The 22,972-nt window shown below is 43.6% G+C and overlaps 1 protein-coding gene across 1 annotated transcript in view; it reads left to right on the top strand.

The window, feature by feature from the left end:
* Positions 1 to 22,110, top strand: part of si:dkey-119m7.4 (uncharacterized protein LOC560629 homolog) — a 33,542-nt gene extending 11,432 nt beyond the window's left edge. Inside the window, exons 6-10 of the mRNA XM_056251002.1 lie at positions 7,182 to 7,288; positions 14,114 to 14,325; positions 15,169 to 15,277; positions 19,101 to 19,313; positions 21,788 to 22,110. Coding sequence (XP_056106977.1) covers positions 7,182 to 7,288; positions 14,114 to 14,325; positions 15,169 to 15,277; positions 19,101 to 19,313; positions 21,788 to 21,860 — 714 coding nt within the window. The 3' untranslated portion in view covers positions 21,861 to 22,110. The remainder of the gene's footprint in view (positions 1 to 7,181; positions 7,289 to 14,113; positions 14,326 to 15,168; positions 15,278 to 19,100; positions 19,314 to 21,787) is intronic.
* Positions 22,111 to 22,972: the final 862 nt, after the last annotated feature.

Below are 22,972 nucleotides of genomic sequence, written 5' to 3'. Positions count from 1 at the left end.
GCCAAGGATTCCAAAAAATTGTGCAATGTTTAGTAGGCTTTACCAGTTTAATCTTCATATTAAGAGAAATACTTTTTGTATTACACTTTGTCTTAAAAATAAAATACGCAAATTAGGCAATATCTATAAATATGCGTACATAAAGCCTAAACTCTTGAAGCTACAGATTTTCTGAGGTGATCACAATGTTTACAATGACCATGTAAAAATTGTGTTTCTGTAGATGTTCAGTGTGGATGTCGTGTGTGTGTGTGTGGGGGGGGGGGGGGGGGGGGGGGGATATCCTGTTTTGTGCTGTAGTGAATGGGAAATTATAAATACAATTGTATACAAACTCTGGACTTTTTTAAAAGAAAGAAAACAAGCATTTGATTATACAGAAATCTTATATCCAACCTTGCTATTATCATTGTAACGTTAACTTAAAGTGAAAAATACAAAACAACAGGTTTATTCCCTGTGTTGCAAGGTAAAACTTTTACAACTATTGCCTCCCTTGCATTTGCAGTACTTTACAACAACAGATACCAGTGACCCGACAGGGACACCCATCCTTGTGTGCACACTTGCCACACAAGCAGGGATCTGGCAAACCTTCAGGTTTTGAGATTACAATCTCAGGGACTAATAAACTGCCCTTTCTTACAAAACCATAAGCATCTGCATTTGAGATTCAGGTGGCGTCTGTAACGGTATGATCTGACCACAGCACTTTCTCCCAAGCCTTCTTTGAAACATTAGATGTTTATTGGCAAACTTCAGACTGGCCTGTACATGTGCCTTCTTGAGCAGGGGGACCTTGAGGGTGCTGCAGGATTTTAATCCATTGCGGCGTAGTGTGTTACCAATGCCCAACTGCATTGAGATCATTAACAAGCTCCTCACGTGTAGTTCTGGGCTGATCCCTCACCTTTCTCATGATCATCCTTACCCCATGAAGCGAGATCTTGCATGGAGCTACAGACCGAGGGCAATTGATTTTTCATTTAGTATTTCTTCCATTTCTGAATAATCACACCAACAAAAGTCTCCTTCTCACAAAGCTTCTTGCTGATGGTCTTGTAGCCCATTCCAGCCTTGTGCAGGTCTACAATCTGGTCCCTGACATTTGACAGCTCTTTGGTCTTGCCCATGGTGTTGGAGAGGTTGGAATGGAAGATACAGATTCTGTGGACAGGTTCCACTGACATTAGGACATTAGGAGTAGCATCATTTGCACGGGCACGCTGAGCTGCAGCCTTTTGGAGACGAGCTCGGGCACAGTTAAAAATCTTTTCCAGATTATCTCGATGGTCAGCCATCCAATCACAATTCGTTTGACCATAGTCATCCAATCCTAATATAGCATCTACAGGTAAATGTGGTTCTTGTCCAAACATCAAGACAAAAGGACAATAGCCTGTAGACTGGTGCTCTGTAGTATTATATGCAAAAACCACCTGAGACAAATGTGACGGCCAATCGCATTTTTTCTCAGCAGGAAGGGTGCGCAGCAAATCGTGCATGGTTCTATTGAACCGCTCACACTGACCATTCCCCTGTGGCCGATATGGTGTAGTATGAGTCTTGGTAATTCCATAAATTTGACAAAGTTCTTGAATCAAGCGGCTCTCAAAGCACCTTCCCTGATCTGAATGCAACTGTCGTGGGACACCAAACATATAAAACCACCGTTCCACCAGTACCCGAGCCACTGTCTTAGCAGTCTGGTCTTTAGTAGGGATTGCCTGGGTAAATTTTGAAAACACATCTGTCATAATACATTTTCCATTCCATTGGATGACGGGTCCAGCAGTGTGAAATCAATAGCTAAGATATCTAGCGGTCTATCAGCTAGCAAATGCCCCATGAAGGTACGCACCTTCGTTCTAACTATTTTTGACAGGGTACAGCGCTGACATTTCCTACACCAATCCTCCACATAGCTATACATCCCTGGCCAATAGCACCGAGCCCTAACTAACCTTGCTGTTCGCTCCATCCCCTGATGACCATGGTCATCATGAAGGCAGGTGAGAACCTCTTCCCTAAGGGCAGATGGTAACACCACCTGTCGAACTTCCTTATGACCTTCTTGTGGCCAAAATCGTCGGTACAAGACGCCATCTACCTTCTCAAATTTCTCCCACTGACGAACTAACTCCAAGACCTCGGATCGTTCAAGGATACGTTCCTGAGATGTTGGTGGCTGCTTACGGTCCCAGTAAACCATGAACCTTCCTATAACTGGGTCAGCTTCCTGCAGCACACCCAAATTATCCTTTGACGGTCTAGGAAAGACCGATATGCTATTAGCCGCTGCTACTGGACCATGATCAGAAACGGACTGCCGTATCTGTTCAGGCACAAGTGCAATTGAAGCTAGTCCCACCAAAGGGGCGGCGCTTTGTCTAGCCAAAGCATCAGCATTGCCATTATTGCGTCCAGGCTTATATTTTATGTCCAAGTCAAATTCTGCGAGTTGATTGACCCACCTTTGTTCCAGTGCCCCCAACTTTGCTGTCTGCAAATGACTAAGAGGGTTGTTATCAGTATATACTGTACATTTATTGCCCAGCAAATACTCTCTGAATTTTTCAGCTACGGCCCATTTTAGAGTCACAAATTCCAACTTCATTGAACTATAATTTCGCATTTACGTTCTGCTGGCCTCAACCCTCTACTTGCAAACGCAACTGGTCGACATCTGCCCTTTAGTTCTTGTGACAAAACAGCACCCAAACCCTGAAAGCTTGCATCGATCTCCAAAATGAATGGCTTGCTGAAATCAGCATAAACCAGCACAGGGGCACTGGTCAAAGCTACCTTAAGGGACTGGAATGCGTTCTCACAGGCTTCCACCCACTTATCCCCCAACTCAACTTTTGGCCGCTTGGTTTTCTGATCCCGAATGACCTCCGCTACTAAAGTATTCAACGGCTTTGCAATACACGAAAACCCTTTTACAAATCGTCGATAGTAACTAGCAAAGCCTAAAAACGACCTCAATTCTTGAAGAGTCTGTGGCCGTTTCCAATTCTCCACCGCAGCTGTCTTATCTGGATCAGTACTAACTCCCGCAGCGGAAACTACATGTCCCAAGTAACGCACTTCTGATCTAAAAAAACAACATTTACTAAGTTTGACTTTTAAATGTTGCTGTCTTAAACGACTCAGTACCAGTTCTAATCGCTGCAGATGTTGTTCTACTGTTGTTGAAAAAATAATCACATCATCAAGATAAAGCAGTAGGGACTGAAAACTTTGGTCACCAAAAATTCGCTCCATGAGCCGTTGTAAAGTACTTGGTCCATTGCAAAGCCCAAAAGGCATCCGGAGAAATTCAAAGAGTCCAAAAGGAGTACAGAAGGCAGTCTTAGGACGATCAGCTTCAGCCACTGGCACTTGATTGTAGCCACTTGCTAAATCTAATGTAGAAAACCACTTTGCCCCAGTAAGTGCTTCTAAAGACTCCTCAATCCTAGGAAGAGGATAAGCATCCTTCTGAGTCTTCGCATTTAGCTGGCGATAATCTACGCACATTCTTAAGGAGCCATCCTTTTTCTTCACCAGCACAATCGGGGATGAATATGGACTACAACTCTCCCTAATGACCTGGCTCTCCAACAGTTGTTTAATGTGAGTTTTCACTGCTTCAAACTGACTAGGGGGAACGCGGCGATGGCGCTGACGCACCGGGACATCATTCAACAAAGGGATTTGGTGCTCTATTAATTTAGTTCAACCCAGGTCACACTCATCCTTAGCAAAAACATCCTGATATTTATACAAGAGGTGCTGGACTACTTCCCTTTCCGACTCTGAAAGCCCCGGTAACTCAACCCTTCCCAGCTCACTGTGGTTTGAAATAGAAGCTGACATTTGGCACTGAATAACTATTTCATTCACATTACCTTGCAAATTTTCTTCAAAGAAAATTTCTTGGTCAGATTGATTAATCACCTCAGCGCTAACCAAACTACCCAACATAGCCTTTTCAGGTAAATATACCATCTCTGTGCTGACATTAACCACGGGTACACAGATTGTATTTTGGGAAGACTGCAACAATGAAGGAGAAATCAAAATTCCTGCAGGTAATCCACCACTACCATCACTGCTCATTGGTTCTAGTAGAGTGACTGCATTTGAAACACTCCTGGGGCAGTAAGCCGTAACTAACCTCATTGTTCCAGCTGGAATCTGCACTGGATGCTTAGGTTGCACTCGTACATGGCCAATGAAACCAGGACAAGATGGATCACTAGTTCTCTGGCACTGCAACAATGCATCCTTCCAGCCTGATTCTGCCTGCTTAACCTGTGGGACTGAAAATTTCCTGGGTCTTTCACAACCAACACACCTTGTTTAGATATACTTTTCCCCAAAACGTTAACATCAGTTTCAAAATACCCCACATAGGGAATGTCCAAACCATTGGCAGCTTTTAGCTGAAGCCAACCACAATCCTTCAAAGCGTCTGGTGCTAGCTGTCGAAAATGTTGGTCAAAACAAGACTCTGTTATTGCGGTCACCATTGACCCAGTATCCAGCAGACATACCACAGGAACACTCCCCATTTGAATGGTAACAGTGGGACATTTGCCAATAAGACGTTGCATCACCGTAGGACAAACAAGACTAGAGGTCTTTAAACCTCCACTGTCCACTTCGGTAGTCTGACTAGAAGCAACAGGGGAGGTAAGTTGATGATTCTCCTCCACAAGGGTTTCTCTTGTCATCACCCTAGCTGGCCTAGATCCAGACTCAACAGGCCATGGTTGCCTACAATATCGAGCAATATGACCCAGTTTATTACAACGTAAACACCTTCGAGAAGTATCTTGCCTTGTCAAAACAGAGGAGGGTTCATTACTCAAGGGTTTAAGATAATCGAGACGCTTAGTAATCTCGTCAATTTGAGCTTGTTGTTGCTTTAACAGCTCCTTGATTTCATTTAAATCAGTAAATTCCTTATGCATCTGTGATTCAATTACTCTACCCTGAGCAGCGTTACCCCACAACTGAGCAGCAGAGGGAATAACTTCCCTCTTCCCTTCCTCATTCCATCTTATAGCTTCGCTTCGAACATCAAGTAAAGTACCGTGTGGAGTTTGTCTTACAAAGCGTTTGAGTTCGCGTTTAAGCGCTACATCATTAACATGCTCCACAAACTGATCACGGAGAACTTGGTCAGCATTTGGGACACCATCTGGACGACTTGTGAGAATAGAGTCCATCAAAGACATAAGTGCATGAGAAAATTCAACAAGGGATTCACCCTCTCTTTGTTTTCGATCATAAAACCCCTTCTGCAACTGCACAAATGTTTGTTTTGCACCATACATACTTCTTAACACCTTAAATATGAGTTCAGGAGTTTCTCGTTCAGCTGTGGGTCGGAGTTTGATCTCCCTTCTGGCTTCCCCTCCCAAATAATCCATCAGAAATGCTACCCTTTCTCGTACAGTCCAACTCCCATCCCCAATGCAGGCCTCAGCCTCCTCAATCCAGTCCTCAATGTTCAAATTAGAGTCCAAGTCCCCGAAGAACCGGCGACACTTCCGCTCCCGAGGAATATACATCACCCTGCTGAAAGGCACAGAAGGTGGAGCATTAGGGTTGGATACAGGTTGATTAGTGTCCGGGTTGGATTCGGAATGTTCTTCCATTAACTGTTGATTGGTAGCGCGTAGACTACGTATCTGCTCCCGCAACTCTGTCAACTCCTGCTCCATTGCGCCAATTTTTCTTGCACGATTGCCGTTTACTTATACAATTACCTATTAGATACCGACATAAAAAATAAAAAAAAAATAAAAAAGGTGGCTATCAACACATCAGAAAAAAATGAGAAGAGAAAAAAAATTGCACATTAAACACACTGCAGTGCTGCCCAAAAATCAAACAACCCTGCCGACTACGCCATTTGTAACCCCGTCATCTCACAAGAGAGGAGAACTCAAAAAGGGCCACAACCACAGTGTGTTTCGTTGCAAAGATAACAAAGTTTATTGCACAATATTCACAAGGATCACATGGAAATTATCCATGTAAGATAATAAAGAATCAGAACTGGCAAAGAGAGAAAACAAACAAAATTGTGACCGTTACAGCCAACAGGGTTCCCAATCCTATCCAATGGAAATTGCTCTGAAACTGTGTGCACACTCACAAGTTCACCAAACACAAATTCACTCCAACTTCCACAATTATGAAGTAAATCAAACTACTACAATCTATTCCCCAAACCTTCACAGAGTAAACCATATACAAGAAAATGGGAACCCCACCGTCAGTTGTAGGTCCAAAACAAACAAAACAAGACACAAAAACAATTTCACAAATTAAATCAATCACTTTGCCACTTCCATACACAAGACTCAATTTAACATTAAAGTCATCTCTTCAGACACCCATTAAGCCACCAATGCTTTCACTAAAGTAAACGGCAATCATGCATCATCTGTAAAAAAACAAAGAAAGAATACAAATTGATGATTGCCCTATAAAATATTTAAAAAAATTAAAAACCTTAAAACCATTAAACATAACACACAAATTACAATTATAAAATGAAGCTTAAAACCAAATTCAATAATTCAATTAAAATCAGTACCTGTATTCTCAAATATATCTGCTTAATTCTCTGAGGCACCAATCAACACCATTCCCATCAGAATACTAAAACAGAAAACAAATACAAACATATTAAAACTAGACAAACTCACTCTAGTCATCATAAATCACAACCCTTACCTTCCCAATTCAGTTATATGCTGCTCATTAATCAACTTAGTTTTTCATCTGCATTACACAGCCTTGAAAGACACCAAACAGCTTTTCCTGCTTAACACATGGTACCACAAAGAGGAAGTCTAAACAGTTTGGTTTCCCTATATAGCGTCTTAAATCATGGGATTTGTAGTCCATCTAGTTTGTAGTCCATCTTCTACCCCATTACATAAGTACAGAAGTTAAAGACATCTTATATAAAGTGTGACCGGATTTTCATTTATGGATGCACCTACCTATTATGGAGCTATGGAGTTGTATTTGCATTTTATCTGGCATGTAACAAAGTTACCATTCTCTTCAGAAAGAAATATTCAAAATAGTCTCAGTCTCCAACTTGAACTTTGGGGGTATGTAGTTTAAGAATTCCTTGAGTTAAAATGGGTTTGTTTTGTTTTGTTTTGCAGAGCGCTAAAAACTCAGAGAAAATTCAAGACCTGAGGAAGTACACTGTCATCGATCTGGTCCGAACGCCCAGAATGAGGAAACAGTCCCTCATTCTCTTCTACTTGTGGTAAAAATTCACAGTAAACTGTAAACTACCCAACTTAATCAGAATCCACCAAACTGTAAAGAGCTCGAGTATTTAAAGCGGCAGATGACAAAACTGCAGAGCACACTTAGAATAAACAGAATGCTATCTGTCTTCTGGTGTGGATGATGTGAACGGGCCTTAAGAGATAAACAGACAGCTAACAACAACATCTAGTCTTCACTGGACCTGCAAATTACTTGAACTTTATGAAGGGATGACTCTGAAACTCTCAGGCTAAAAGGAAAACGTACTCGGTTACTAACGTAACCTCGGATCTCTCTAGAGAGGGAACGAGTACTGCGTAATAGCTTACGCTAGGGGAAAACCTCTTTTCCACGAGATATTGAAGCCAAAAATTATCCTTAATTTTTTATTAATGTAAAACGCTTTGCAGCAGCAAGCAGACACAGGCGAGACAGCTCGCGCGCCTATTGGCTGCTCTTGCGGCAAATGCAGCAGCCTATCGAGAGAGACTCTGCGTGACGTAATGACCAATGGGGGCAACTCGCGCCCATATCGTCACGTCCCGCCAGAAAAGGCGTGGTCTCACTCTATAAATATGCTCGTTAGGCTGGTACAAGCTGGTTTTCATCGCCGAAGCGAACCAGAGCGTATTCCAAGCACGGCAAGATACGCAGTACTCGTTCCCTCTCTAGAGAGAACCGAGGTTACGTTAGTAACCGAGTACGTTCTCTTACGAGAGTATCTCTCGTACTGCGTAATAGCTTACGCTAGGGGAACACAATGCAACACGCCGTGCGTACAGGGATCCAACACCAAAGTCCCAGGGGCCAAAGCCCAGGGCTCATATAGTGCATAATCACCATAAACTCACATAGAGTGGAGGAAGAGAGGCTGGAAGCGTCATTCCTAATAAAATAGCACCCAGCGGGGCTATCATATGACAATAAAACGCGCAGCCAGGGTGAAAGCTTTCAGCCTGATCTGGGTGGCCATACATGTGTCAACACTCATGGGGCTGCAGTAAACTCAGCATCTGGGCCGCACAGGGGGGCAGATAGCACTGAATTTTAGACCGCCAAAAGCTTAGCTTGTAAGGCGGGTACCTCCAGGTTATAGTATTTTATAAATGTAGACGGCGAGGCCCAGCCCGCGGCCGTACAGATATCTTGCAGGGAAACCCCGCTAGACCATGCCCACGAAGAATCCACGCCTCTTGTGGAGTGCGCTCTGACACCCAAGGGGCACTGCAGGCCCTTTGCAGTGTAAGCGAGCGCAATGGCATCCACTATCCATCTGGATAGGCTCTGTTTTGAGGCGGCAAGTCCCTTGGAGCGCCCGCCAAACAAAACAAAAAGCTGCTCCGTCTGTCTGAAAACAGACGAGCGCGACACATAAGCTCTTAATGCCCTGACGGGGCAAAGGAGACTCGCGTCCTCCTCCTCATTGAGAACCGGAAGGGCGGACAGGGAAATTACCTGGGCCCTATACGGTGTATTGAGGGATTTCGGCACATACCCGTGCTTAGGTTTGAGAATGACCTTCGAGTCATTAGGCCCAAACTCCATACATGACGCGCTTACTGAAAGCGCCTGCAAGTCCCCTATGCGCTTCACTGAAGCAGAGCCATGAGAAACACTGTTTTGAACGACAGGTGTTTCATGTCCACCAGCTGGATTGGCTCGAAAGGGGCGCCTTTCATGGCCTCCAGGACTGTGGAAAGGTCCCACGTTGGGACTGAAGGGGGCCTGGGAGGGTTTAGCCTCCGAGCTCCCCTAAGGAAACGCACGACTAAGTCGTTCTTCCCCAGCGACTGGCCAGACACCGGTTTTGCAAACGTTGCTATGGGCGCCACATCTACTTTGAGCGTGGATGGGGTCCTGCCCTTATCCAGTAGCTCTTGAAGGAAGGAAAGCACTTCCGAAACCCCGCATTCCACAGGTGAAAAGCTCTGGGCTTGAGACCATGCAGAGAAAAACAGACCATTTCGAGGAGTAGAGCCGCCTGGTAGACGGAGCTCTAGCCTGCGCGATCGTGTTTAACACTCCTTCTGGGAGGCTAGCGGGTACCCGTTGATGACCCATGCGTGCAGGGACCACAGCTCCGGGCGAGGGTGCCAAATCGAGCCTTCCGCCTGAGAGAGGAGGTCTCTCCTCAATGGTACAGGCCATGGGGCAGTGCTGGTCAGCTGCATCAGGGCAGGGAACCACTGGTTTGTCCAGAGCGGAGCTACGAGCAGCACTGGGCATCCGTTTTCCCTGATTCGTTCCAACACCTGAGGCAGGAGCGAGACAGGAGGAAAAGCATATAGGGGGCAGCGGGGCCAAACATGAGCCAGCGCGTCCTTGCTTTTCGAGAAAAACTTCGGCAATGAGCGTTTTCGTGGGACGCGAATAGGTCCACCTGTGCTCTGCCGAACGTTTTCCACAGCAGCTGGACCGTCTGCGGGTGCAGCGACCACTCCCCTGCTGGAACATTGTTCCTGGACAGTCTGTCTGGTCCCACATTCAGGTGACCAGGCACGTGTGCTGCTCTCAGTGAGAGCAGGTTGTGCTGAGCCCAGACCAGGAGGCGTTCCGTCAGCCTGTGAAGGTTTCGTGACCTGACACCGCCCTGGCGATTTATGTATGCTACCACTGACATGTTGTCCGACCGGACCAAGACGTGGTGGCCTGTTACCTGGGGACAAAAACGCCGTAGCGCTTTGTCGACTGCTATCATCTCCAAGCAGTTTATGTGAAGGAGCTTTTCCCGTTCTGACCACAGGCCAGCTAGCGGTCTGCCCTCGAGCAGCGCTCCCCACCCCGAGGGTCGGTCGGTTATTTTCCAAGGTTCCAGAGCTGAAACACACTGTAGGTCGACCCTGAGGCGAAACAGACCCGCTGTCCATGCCCTGGGTGGAACCCGCGCTTTCAGCCACATCTGCAGTGGGCGCATGCGAAGCAAGCCCAACTGGAGTACAGAGGCCGCTGAGGCCATCAGCCCCAGCATTTTCTGAAACCTTTTGAGCGGAACTATCGAGCCGTGGCGGAAGGATTTTGCGACGCGCTGAATATTTAGTCCGCGCTCTGGTGACAGGCGTGCCGTCATGGATAGCGAGTCTAACACTGTTCCCAGAAAGGAAATTTTCTGACTGGGAGACAGTGAGCTCTTCGCCCAATTGACTGTGAGGCCCAGCTCCTCGAGGTGCTCGAGTAATGCGGCCCTGTGTTCTATGAGCTCCGATCGTGATCGAGCTAGAATCAGCCAATCGTCCAAGTAGTTCAGGACTCGCATGCCCTGAAGTCTCAGGGGTGCGAGCGCCACGTCCATGCACTTCGTGAATGTACGAGGTGCTAGGGACAGGCCGAACGGCAGGACTGTGTATTGATATGCCTGGCCCTTGAAAGCGAATCTCAAGAATCGCCTGTGATGGGACGCTATTTGTATTTGGAAATAGGCGTCTTTCAGATCTATTGACATAAACCAGTCCCCGTGGCGCACTTGCGCGAGGATTTTCCTGGTCGTAAGCATTCTGAACTGGCATTTCACAAGCGCTCTGTTCAGCTGTCGCAGATCTAAAATGGGTCTGAGACCTCCATCTTTTTTCGGTACCAGAAAATATCTGCTGTGTAGGCCCCCTTTGCTCTGAGCTTGAGATAAAGGTTCTATAGCACCTTTGCTCAGTAGTTTCGCTATCTCGGCTCGAAGTAGATGAGATACTTCGTTTTTTACCGTCATCTCGACGCGCGCCGTATAACGGCGGGGACGTCGAGCGAACTGTAGCGAATAGCCTCTTTTTATAGTGTTCAGCACCCATTCTGATACCCCAGGAAGCTGTGCCCACACTTTCGCGTGAATAGCTAGGGGTAGAATGAGATCTGGGCTCTGGCCGAGACATAGTGACGGCAAGGGAGCTCCGGCGTGCTGTAACGCAGACACTGTGTTTACAGTGTGTGAGGCGGGGGGCGCGCCGATCGCGGCGGGCAGCCTGGCCGCGCTCAAAACCCTTATAGCAGTTTGCTGAGGGAGAGAGAGCGGGGCGAGCCCCGTGGGGCTTAACATGTCTGTGAGTGAATGTGGGCGCAGGACAGCGGGCACATTTACTGCACTGAAAAAACACCGTCGGCCTGAGCTGACTGAATGCGTGTTGGTTTCGTTTTTACAGAACCCGTGGGACATGTGGTGTGTAGTGTTTGTGGGCACTGAGACGTAGGCACATTCACTACATTCAGTGCACAATCGACATGAGGCGATTTTGTTTGTGCGAGCCCTGCATTTTTGCGGGCTGTGTTTGTGTGTAGAAATGAGCCCTGGGTTGTGGGCATTTTCAATACACTCATAACACCATCGGCTGTGGCCGGAATACCAGAAAATACACCGTTTATGTGATTTATCTGGGTCGCCGTGGGAACAGCATTTGTGTGCAGGCAAGCGGGCATGGTACTGGCTTGCTTACTGCAAAATACACTGGAACAGTCAGATTTTCTGGAACTGAACGAGCGAAAATTTCAGTGGAAGTCTGGCCACGGCGAGACTGAAACACCGTCGATTTCCTAGGAGGCTAGGAAGACTTGTGTTGGTTTCGTTTTACAGAAACCGTGGTAGTGTTTGTGGGCACATTCACTACATTTAATGCACAATTGACATGCGTCGATTTCATTTGTGCGAGCCCTGTACCGTGGCGGGCTGTGTTTGTGTGTAGAAATGAACACTGGGCTGTGAGCATTTTATTACACTTATAACACCATCGGCTGTGGCCGGAAAACCAGAAATACAATGATTACATGATTTTTCTGGGTCGCCGTGGAAACGGCCTTTATGTGCAGGCAAGCGGGCCGTGGTACCAGCTTGTTTACTGCAAAATACACTGGAACAGTCGCATTTTCTGGAACTGAACGAGCGAAAAGTTTCGGTGGAAGTCTGGACGCGGCGAGACTAAATTTGTATCTGCTGCGAGAGCCGGGATCGAACATGGGTCTCTCGCGCGAAGGCTTCGAGTTCCGCCACTGGGCCACAGGGAGAACTACATTAGCGCAAGCAGATAAGAGAGTGTCATCACAGTTTTGTGTGTGTCGGCGTTTGTATGCAGGTGTGCGTGTTATACAACAGGCTCATTGCTGCAATAATGACATTTTCAGCCGCTCAAACTAGGAGCTGAGAAATGTTTGAGAAATGGAGATTAGTCCGGCCTCGGCGGGGACTAAAACACACTCTTTTCTCATTTGCCGGTGACGCACGCCCATGGGGGGCGGGGTAGATTTCTTATAACGTAAAGAAAGCTAGCCGCGGTTTTAGGGCTCGCGGTCTTGATGCTGGCCCGTTTCCCTGACGACTCGCGGACAGAAGGGGGAGGTCCACAGAGCTTGCCTGTTGCGCGGCGGTTGCGCGGGCGCCTCCCAGTCGAGGCCGATGCTTTCCACGGCCTGAGAGAGCAGACGCATCAGCTCAGTCTCAATGCCGGCTCTCTTACCAGTGGTTGGGCGGGAAACGCTAGCGGAGGGGAGGTCCACGGAGCTCGCCCAATCCTCGCTATCAGATGCCAGAAGAGAACAAGCCTCGGTGGGTTCGTCGAACTTGTGGACGGACCCGGCGGCAGGCGGCGGCCGTTGTCCGTCAGTGAGCGACTCGAGCGAAGCCGGCGAAGCTGGCGGGCGAACCGGCGAGCTTTGGCGGGCTGGAGAGAGCTCGGGAGCGCGCTGGGCGCGGCGCTTCTTGCAGCGCGGCACCGCGGCGGGCTGTGGTGAAGGCTCGGAGAATGATGCCAGGCGAGTCCTCAGAGTCCCCATAGGCAAAAGCTCGCAATGAGGGCATCCGCCGTCAGCAAGCGCGATGGCCGCGTGATCCTCACCCAGGCAGGACACACAGATGACGTGACGGTCCCCGTCGCTGAGTGGGGCGCGGCACGAGCCACAGGATGGCATCTTTAAAAAGACGCAGCTCTTTTGTGATGAGAAGTGTGAGTCGCGTCAAGTAAGCGAGCAAACACTCTCAGCAGAGTAAGGATACAAAGTGATTCAAAAGGATATAGAACGCCGGAAAGCGCAGCAGGTACGGCAGTTGAAGGCGGCGAGGCCAGCAACTCCAGAGCTCGTCCCGCTGAAAAGCTTGCTTCGACGGCGCGGCTTCTCACTCCGGATCCAGCGATTCGTGTGCTTCGCTGAAGAGATGAAAATCAGCTTGTACCAGCCTAACGAGCATATTTATAGAGTGAGACCACGCCTTTTCTGGCGGGACGTGACGATATGGGCGCGAGTTGCCCCCATTGGTCATTACGTCACGCAGAGTCTCTCTCGATAGGCTGCTGCATTTGCCGCAAGAGCAGCCAATAGGCGCGCGAGCTGTCTCGCCTGTGTCTGCTTGCTGCTGCAAAGCGTTTTACATTAATAAAAAATTAAGGATAATTTTTGGCTTCAATATCTTGTGCAAAAGAGGTTTTCCCCTAGCGTAAGCTATTACGCAGTACGAGAGATACTCTCGTAAGAGAACTACCTCTAAATAAATAAATAACATTACAGAAAACCTCATATCAAAACACTATAGTGTACTGTTCACAAAAGCTGTTGAAGAACTGCAGGGCTTTTGCGGGGGTGTGGTTTTGGTAATACTCTACTTCAGTCGTATATTTCGGCCTTTTTCTGCTGTGGCTCTCATTTCCCTAAGTTTGGCTTGTTTCTCTTTTATGTTTCATAATAATGATGATAATAATAAGAATAATAATAAAACCTTCTGCCATAGTTCTGAAGTTGGTTCTTTTCCTTATTTATTTTTAGAACTTACAGAGGGTGCTTTATCACAGGAATTACCTATATCCCTGCTTCACAAGATGGTGGCATTTGATTAAGCTGATTTTGTTTGTTACAGGTTTGTGAACGTCCTGGTGTACTATGGGCTATCACTCAATATTTCAGACTTTGGTATGAATATCTACCTGACACAGATGATCTTTGGCTTGGTGGAGATGCCAGCACGTACCATTACTCTCTTCACCCTAAACCGCTCACGCAGGATATCCCAGTTAGCATTCTTGGCAGTAGGTGGCCTGGCCTGCCTTGTAACCATATTCATTCCAGATGGTAGGTGAAAAAACAAACTTTACTTAACTAGAACTCTAAAATCACTTGGACTATTAATGTCCCCTTTTTAACTGGTTGTTATAATTGATCAAATGTTGTGCCAGTTATATTTGTTTTGCATCAGTACTTCTGAAAACTTTAGTTGGTTACAGACATTGTGCCTTTGACATGAGTGTTTGAGATCTACAGGTTTAAGGGGCCAATGCAGAGCCTTTTTTTTTCAGCCCAGAACCACCTTTTCTGTTGTAGAAACAGTTACAGGTTGAGCACCAGTTCTGGCACACTGTTGATGGAAAAGAAAAGGGGAGCATGCTCATTGTTTCTCTATAGGAACTTCAAGATACTGTATCTAGAAATTCACAACATTTCACATTTAAGAACGTCCTTTTCCTACAGTTTGTGGTTTCTTGCCAACGCTCTCGAAAAATAAAGATACCCCAAAGATGTTGACATACAAAGCAACAGTGTGGATGAGCTACCATTGGTTTTACTTGATACATAATATTTACCTCCAATAAACACACCACAGTCTACATTTGATATATTGATGTCATAGCTCCTCAGTGATCAAGCCATTGTACTACTGTTGATGGAGCAGAAGCCTTGAGAATTGTGGGCCACATTTAAAACCTGGACTTACGCAAACTGTTTATATAATTTGGAGAGAAAAAAAATTATACCATAATTGAAATAAGGGTTATAAGGATAAGGATTATATAAAAAAGGATTCAAAATAAAGATTAGTGTGGTAACCTTCCCCTCCAGGCAATCAGGTGTTGTGAAACAAGACCATCTCTTTCTTTCATAACAAACCTCACCCATCCTTAATTTCTGTTCTCATAGATCTGTCCATTGTTCGCACTGTACTTGCCATGGTGGGCAAGTTTGGCATCACAGCATCACTGTCCATTGTGTACATTTACTCAGCAGAGGTCTTCCCAACAGTCATCAGGTGAGCAAGGGCAAGTGTTTCATAAAGTGTAATAACTTTAAAGCTGCTTGGTTTTCTTTAAATATGAAAAACTTGGACAGTAATAGAATTCAGTCATAAATGCAGACTGTATAATCGTAAGGTTCTGTAATCTAAGCTGTTCCAAAAAACTAGTGAGTTACCTCATTGTATACTGCTCATACTCTGCTGAACAAAAAAACAAAAACAGCCTAAGGCTGTTAGTTGTTCTCCTAGGTGAAGTTAGTTCTGTTTTGAAGGCATTACAAGAGTTTTGGGAAATTTTCACCTGATTAAACTGAGAGATAAATAAGATAAACACCAGCTTGGCCTAGATTAAATAAACCATCAAAGATCAGCAAACCCTCGAGTACCAAAGGGCATAAAGCACCTGCACGCGCTACCTTTTCTTAGTTGTCATTTGCTTTTCACAAACTCTGGAATTTTTTACACTCGGATCGTGGTTTTATGGACTTCACTATTTTCTGCAGGAGGACACATCTTTTGGAATAGCCTCTGTCGGACATGTTTGTCCTATCAGCCAGGTTAGTTAAAGTCATTACTGCAAGCCGCCCACGCTCGCACTCTGTATCAGGCTGCCCATCTCGTGCTCTTCTCTATTTTCCCGTTCTATGGCTTGCCCGCCTGTCGGATTACTCTTTTATTTCATCATGGCTTTCTCTAAACTCACAACTGCTGCCCTCAGGGACAACCAGTCACGTGCCTACCCGGCCGCGTGCGGCACCCTCATTGCTGCTAGGGATTCCCATCCTTACTGTGTGATGTGTATGGGCCTTAATCTTACCGAAGAGGCTATTGATTTCCCAGAGAACTGTAGCCATTGCCTGGTGCTCCCCAAGAAACTCCAGTGCCACAAGCTCAAAGTGCTATGTCATCCCGTCATCTGTGAAGCCTCAGACGGACGTTCCCGCTACTTTACCCCGATTGGTCTTCTTCAAGGCTTGTGAGCGACCAGCCGCTCACCTCAATATCGAATGGCCGGCCCTTCAAAGTGCCTCTGACCAAGTCGGGACGCCTATGACAGGAAACTTCTTGGACCCCCTCCCGGCCCTAGAAAGCAGGTTTTTCCTGGTCCACCCTGCATGTGCCTGCATGACACATTGCTGGGGAGACTCTTCTTAGCCTCGGGCTCTTAGACCCTCTACCCCTATATAGGTCACTAGCATGTTATTTGTACCCTCACCTGGCACCATAAAATGTCATCATTTTATGTGTTGTCAGGTTTATTCATGAATGCATGTTATCACATGCCGAACACGAGATGATGAGAGAGAACAATAGGTTACTGTTGGTAACCCCGGTTCTCTGAAACATAGTGTGGAAAGATCCACCAAGCTTGCCATACTTCCTGCACAAGAAGCTCACTGAGGAAAGGTAGCATGTGCAGGTGCTTCATGCACTTTGGTACACTCAAAAAAATTATATGTTGGCTTTACTTAACTTTTTTATGTAAACAGGTTCCATCGGTTCCACATAACTATGTTTCGTTAAACAAACATAATATGTTCATGTAACTTCAACATCATGGAATTTGGTCATTTTAAGCGACCCAATTAAACTCTGAGCTAATGAGTTAATTAAGTGAATAATTGAGTGATGATTGAGCATTATTGAAGACACCTGATGTTAACAAGCAGAATCTCTGAAGGAGAAAACCGGAATGTTTAAGTCACCATTATGGAGATAAGTGTGTGTTTTAGTTGGGCTCTTGACCATTAACTTATTAACTTTAGATTTTGTTTGGTTGCTGTACATGAGTTATAACAGCCGGCTGAACAATAAACAAAGGTCATCTGATAGTGTTGGTTGTGTTTTAACATAATCATTATTTCACAATCACTTGAGTCACTGAACTTATATTAAACCGAATTTCTGAGTTAAGTTTACCTTACGAATAATAGCAGCACTGTCATTGTAGAGCATACTATTTCTATACTTTTCAATGAAATTCAAATGATCAAATAAAAAAATAAACTTCCTAAAAAACATTTTGAGTAGGCACACACAGACATCAAGAATCAGCCTGTGAATCTCAACAATGGTGACAATTATAAAGCATGTTGCAGTGCATTCTGGGTGCCACCAATCAAAACTCATTCATGGCTCCCATCATGCATTGCTGCATGAATAAATAATGAGCTTATGATCTGTTTGTCACCATTGCTGAGATTCATATGCTGATTCTTGATGTCTGTGTGTGCCTACTCAACATATTTTTTAGGAAGTTTATTTTTTATTTTTTTATTTGATCATTTGAATTTCATTGAAAAGTCTAAAAATAGTATGCTCTACAATGACAGTGCTGCTATTATTCGTAAGGTAAACTTAACTCAGAAATTCGGTTTAATATAAGTTCAGTGACTCAGGTCAAATGATTATGAAATAATGATTATGTTAAAACACAACCAACACCATCAGATGACCTTTGTTTATTGTTCAACCGGCTGTTATAACTCTTGTACAGCAACCAAACAAAATCTAAAGTAAATAAGTTAATGGTCGAGAGCCCAACTAAAACACACACTTATCTCCATAATGGTGACTTAAACATTCCGGTTTTCTCCTTCAGAGATTCTGCTTGTTAACATCAGGTGTCTTCAATAATGCTCAATCATCACTCAGTTATTCACTTAATTAACTCTTTAGCTCAGAGTTTAATTGGGTCGCTTAAAATTACCAAATTCCATGATGTTGAAGTTACATGAACATATTATGTTTGTTTAACGAAACATAGTTATGTGGAACCGGTGGAACCTGTTTACATAAAAAAGTTAAGTAAAGCCAACATATCATTTTTTGAGTGTAAGGGGTGGTCCCTTACCTGGCATTGAGGTCCTGTCTGTCAAGCCCGAATTGGTGCAATTGGATGCTTCTACAGAGGTCAGGTACGGATGCCCTTCCCCCATAGGTGGATCTCTCCACTCAATGTTTCAGAGAACCGGTGTTACGAACAGTAAGTTGATAAGGTGTAAGGTGAGTTGATTAAGACTAGTTTATCCACTATATATGCTTCAGACATGTTACACATCCGCGTTTCACGTCGTTATTGGGTACTTTAATAATAGAATTGTGACATCGTTGTGTAATTATGTGAATTATAGCAATGACCTGTCCAAATGTTTCCGGAAAGGAATCAGACTTTCACAACAAAAACACAGTGACTCTCAGTTCATTAGTTGCCTCTACTGTGGTTTGGTTAGTAGTGCTTATCCTTAACTACTGCACCACCACTCTCAAGTTCGTTTAAAGGTAGGGTATGGGATTTGCAAAATGGCCAGCAGATTTTGAAAATACACAACTCAAAAGGTCCTACCTTCTTTCCTCCAACGGTGGCCCTGACTCCACCCATTCGAAGAACATGGACGCGCAATCATGCATCTGCAAAACTCAGATGCGCGATATTGCACTTACTCTCTCTCTCTCTGTACCGGGGCGACTTGCACTTACTGTCCAATGATTCTAGGTGGTCTTGGAAATGATTGGCTGGAGTTTTTCTAGTCCTGCCCGTTCCACAGATGATTAAATTGCTTAATTTTCATTTCAGTGCTTCTAACTCAGTGGCTGTAAGTGGGTTAGGAATAGGATTTCAAATGATTTTGAAAAAATGGTCAAAAAAGAAAATCACATACCCCACCTTTAACTAAAAATAACTCTATAGTCAAATGTTGTGATTGGCAGTTAGTGTTGCGTCTCACAACATTGTTCACTTTCAATTGTGTTACATCAGGTTAGGACACAATTTGCAAAGATTTCCCAATGTTCAGTTGAGATCTGATATACAGAAACATGTCTTTCTTTTTCTCAGACAAAACGGCATAGGTATGGGTTCGATGTGTGCACGGGCAGGTGGAGTGATTGCACCCATCATCTACCTCTTGAGAAACATCAGCCATCACGCCCCCATGGTGGTATTCGGCCTGTGCCCGCTCATAGGTGCCGCCCTCACTATGTTTCTGCCTGAGACGGCCCATAATCCCCTGCCAGACACTATAGAGGATGTGGAGTGCCCCAGGGTCCGGTGAGACACTGCAGAGCCACGAGCTCTAATATATCAAATATGTTCATGTTTTCATTCATTAGATTGTAGCTCTATGTGAGTAATTTCCAACATTCATTAGATTAAGCTCCGCACATGACATGTGGACAAAAATATATATTGTGTTAGTAAGTTGTGTCATTCTCTCGTTTTAGTAAGTCGTGTCTCCTATTTACTAATTCGTTACCTTGTTTTGATTTGACTAAAAGAAGGGACGAATTATCACAACGTGGCCATGATTTAGTAAAACGATTAACATATTTTTATTTTGTGCTTATGATGTAATTAAAACGAGGGAACGGATTAGTAAAATGTTGGTAATATATTTGTCCACGCATGTCATGTGCGGGGCTCCGTAGATTAATATATAAGCTGTATAAAAGATTTGTTCATTTGAGAAATGAAGTAGACAAAGGGTGTTTATTTATCTAATGATTATTATAATCATAATTATTACGTACACAATACACAATAACGTACAATCAAACGGGGCGGCAGTGGCTCAGTGGTTCATGTAGGTTGTCTACAAACCGGAAGGTTGGTGGTTCAAGCCCCGGTTCCACCTGGCCAAGTGTCTTGCTCTCCATGAGCAAGACACCTAACCCCAGCTGCTCCCGACGAGCTGGATGGCGCCTTTCATGGCTGACACCACTGTCGGTGTATGAATGAGTGTATAAATGGGTGAATGTGAGGCAAAATGTAAAGCGCTTTGGTGGCCATTGGGTCTGTGAAAGCGCTATATAAAATGCAGTCCATTTATAATGATTAATCAACTATTTTTCCAAATTTTGCATGAATTCACCACATGTTAGGCTATAAAAGCTATAATGTCTATTTACAAAAAAAAATTGTGTCCCATAACTCGTATTAAGTCATTAACTGAATTACCTAAAGCACTGTTTACCATAATTCTGTATGACTTCCCCTCTTCTGTGGATCACAAAAGGAAATTTTAGGCTCTTTTATTCACTTTTTATTTCACTTAGAAAAAAGATACAATGAAATGAATAAGTAACTGAGGCTGTCACTCTGCCGGACATCTCTGTTTGGAAGTAGGAACAACATGGACTAACATGAGTATGAATACAGTAAATGATGCAGTCATTTTAATTTTTGAGGTAAACACTGTAATTTATTTGAACGTTAACTGGATAGCTCCAGCTTTTCACGACAGCTTATTCCATTCATGTTTTTGGATGTTAGTCTTTTAAATTCAACCAGTACATTGTCCTCCCATTAAACACCAGTTCCATCTTTCATGTCTCTCACATGACAAGATTGTTTGTCACTTCCATTCACAAAGCCATGGGATATTAAAGTATCCATCGTATGTGCACTTCAGAATACATTTCACCTACAATTTTATACTGTGAATTCGAACATACTACTCTTTTACATACAGTTTTTCAAGTAGGCTGTCGCGTCACCTTTATTTATTTATTTATTTATTTATTTATTCAATAATGTGTCAGCATCATTGCATTAGGTGAGATTTAATTTTATTTGTGAGATGAGACATCGACAATTTTCACAATAACCATCATCCACCGCACCGCACTGTTCTGTTATGTTTTGTATAGATAGCAAATTCTGTATCTTTCGCACCCCATATGTCCCCAAAACTTTTTATAAAGGAGAGAGTAATGAGACAATTGAAACTGGCCAGCTTACTGATTGCTAATTTCACACACACACAAAAAAAATAAAATAATAATAATAATATTAGCTTTTATATATAAGCAAATAAATAACGGAAATATCAGAAGACGATGCAAAGTCCATGGGTCTGGACGCAATTGGATATCTTTTATGAAAAGTCCTTAGAAAAAAGCCCTTAGAAGCAATACTATGGATGAGGACATATGTTCAATTTTGTCAAGTGACACCACATTAATTATTAATTAAATCCATTTTTTCCATTTCAAAAGCACTTTGACGTGCTTTTGAAATGTGGTTACTGCTGATATTGTTGACTAACCGTCAAGCCTAATCCATTCTGCAGATTCTCCCCCAAATCCACAGAAGTGCTGAAGACATCAGCAGAATCCACCTGGGCCTAGTTTTCATTTATTCTTGGAGATTTCATAAATGTGAATTCCTGCAGTTTACAATGTTTTCTTAAGGGTCAAACACCTTTTGGGAGACTGTTGATTAGTGTCTTGTTGTTTTGAGTAGTTTATTTTGACACATGGTGGTTAGTTGTTGACACTACAGGAAAATGTTGACATTTTAAAAATGGTTTTCTCCTCCTGGATTTGGAAGGGTTTTTTCCCCTCCTTTAAAAAAAAAAAAAAGGAAGGCTGGATAAAACAAACCACGGATCAAAACAACGAAGCTATTTAAGCGCCTCAAGAAAACCACAAAATTTTATTTAGAACATATTTTATTCAGAGCAGATCACAGTTAAAGCTGATACTCATGAAATGTGGTTGATCTTTGCCCCATTTGCCTTCCAGCGCTACGGCTGAGAAGTCTCAACATGCTTCGTATGAAGAGTGTCCAAAACAGAACCCCGACATCATCCTCTGAACAGCGGGCGCAGATTTAACTCTCTGCAAACAACCATTTCGGAAGGAAAGACTTTTCATGTGTTGTTTTCAACTTTTCTTTCCAGGACTACTTGAACATAGTCAAGGCAAGTGCAGTGTGTGTATGAAGGCAAGTGAAATACATTACTGAGCTTAGATTTTGGAAGCATTTTTATCATAATATTACAATAATGTACATTGATGAGGGCATTTTTTATGTTGGTTTTTTTATTAAAATGGATAAATCTGAAGTCCAGGGTCTAATTTTGCATTTTAAGACTCATTGTAAATAATGTTAATATCATGTAGTTAGCTTTGAAAATCAAACATGGAGATGAAAAATTGCTACATGCTAATAATTCTTTAGTTGCCTTGACAAGAGTGTTTGAGTTCAAAAGACTACCTGTAATCATTAGATAAATTTTTAAGGTGCCTTTAACTGGAGTGAATTAGTGGAGTTCACTTTTTTAAGTTAACTCATCTCTGAAATGCTCACAAACTCAACAACACAAGCTTGTTTTTTTTCTAGTAGTTTACTAGTTTTCACTGGGTAGAATTCACTTTTAAAATGTTTTAAGTGACAAACACAGGAGCGTCTAAACATTTCAATGTTGTTATGTCATCCAAGATATTCATCAAGATATTATTTTCTTCATTCGAAAAGAAATTAAGGTTTTTCAGGAAAACATTCCAGGATTTTTCTCCATATAGTGGACTTCAATCACTGTAAACCCGAATAAGTTGGCACAACACAACAAATGTATTTGTACATTTGAATTGTTCTTAACTTGAAATGTTTGAGTACACTAATTCATACATTTAACTTAAAATTTCATGTAATCTCAATGTGAACACTTTTATTAGTATAAACTTAGCTAGCTTGAACAAGCTAGTTTGCTAACATACTATTTTGTTAACATCTTATCAATAGTATGCTATACAGTAACACTTGCAGCAATATAAAGGTTTAATTTGCTCTCAAATCAAGCTCATGCACCACTTGTCACCATGATGGTAACTATCCTAAAACCAACATTAATAGAAATTCTTCTAAATTAGCATAACGAAACATTAATCATTACTAAATCACCCGCTTAACATTAATCTTGCACA

The sequence above is a fragment of the Rhinichthys klamathensis genome, unplaced genomic scaffold (assembly GCF_029890125.1).
Source record: "Rhinichthys klamathensis goyatoka isolate OS25496 unplaced genomic scaffold, OSU_Roscu_1.1 h1tg000001l_1, whole genome shotgun sequence".
Lineage (NCBI taxonomy): Eukaryota > Metazoa > Chordata > Actinopteri > Cypriniformes > Leuciscidae > Rhinichthys > Rhinichthys klamathensis.
The sequence above is the reverse complement of the archived record's forward strand: the minus strand, read 5'-3'. Positions and strand labels throughout refer to the sequence as shown.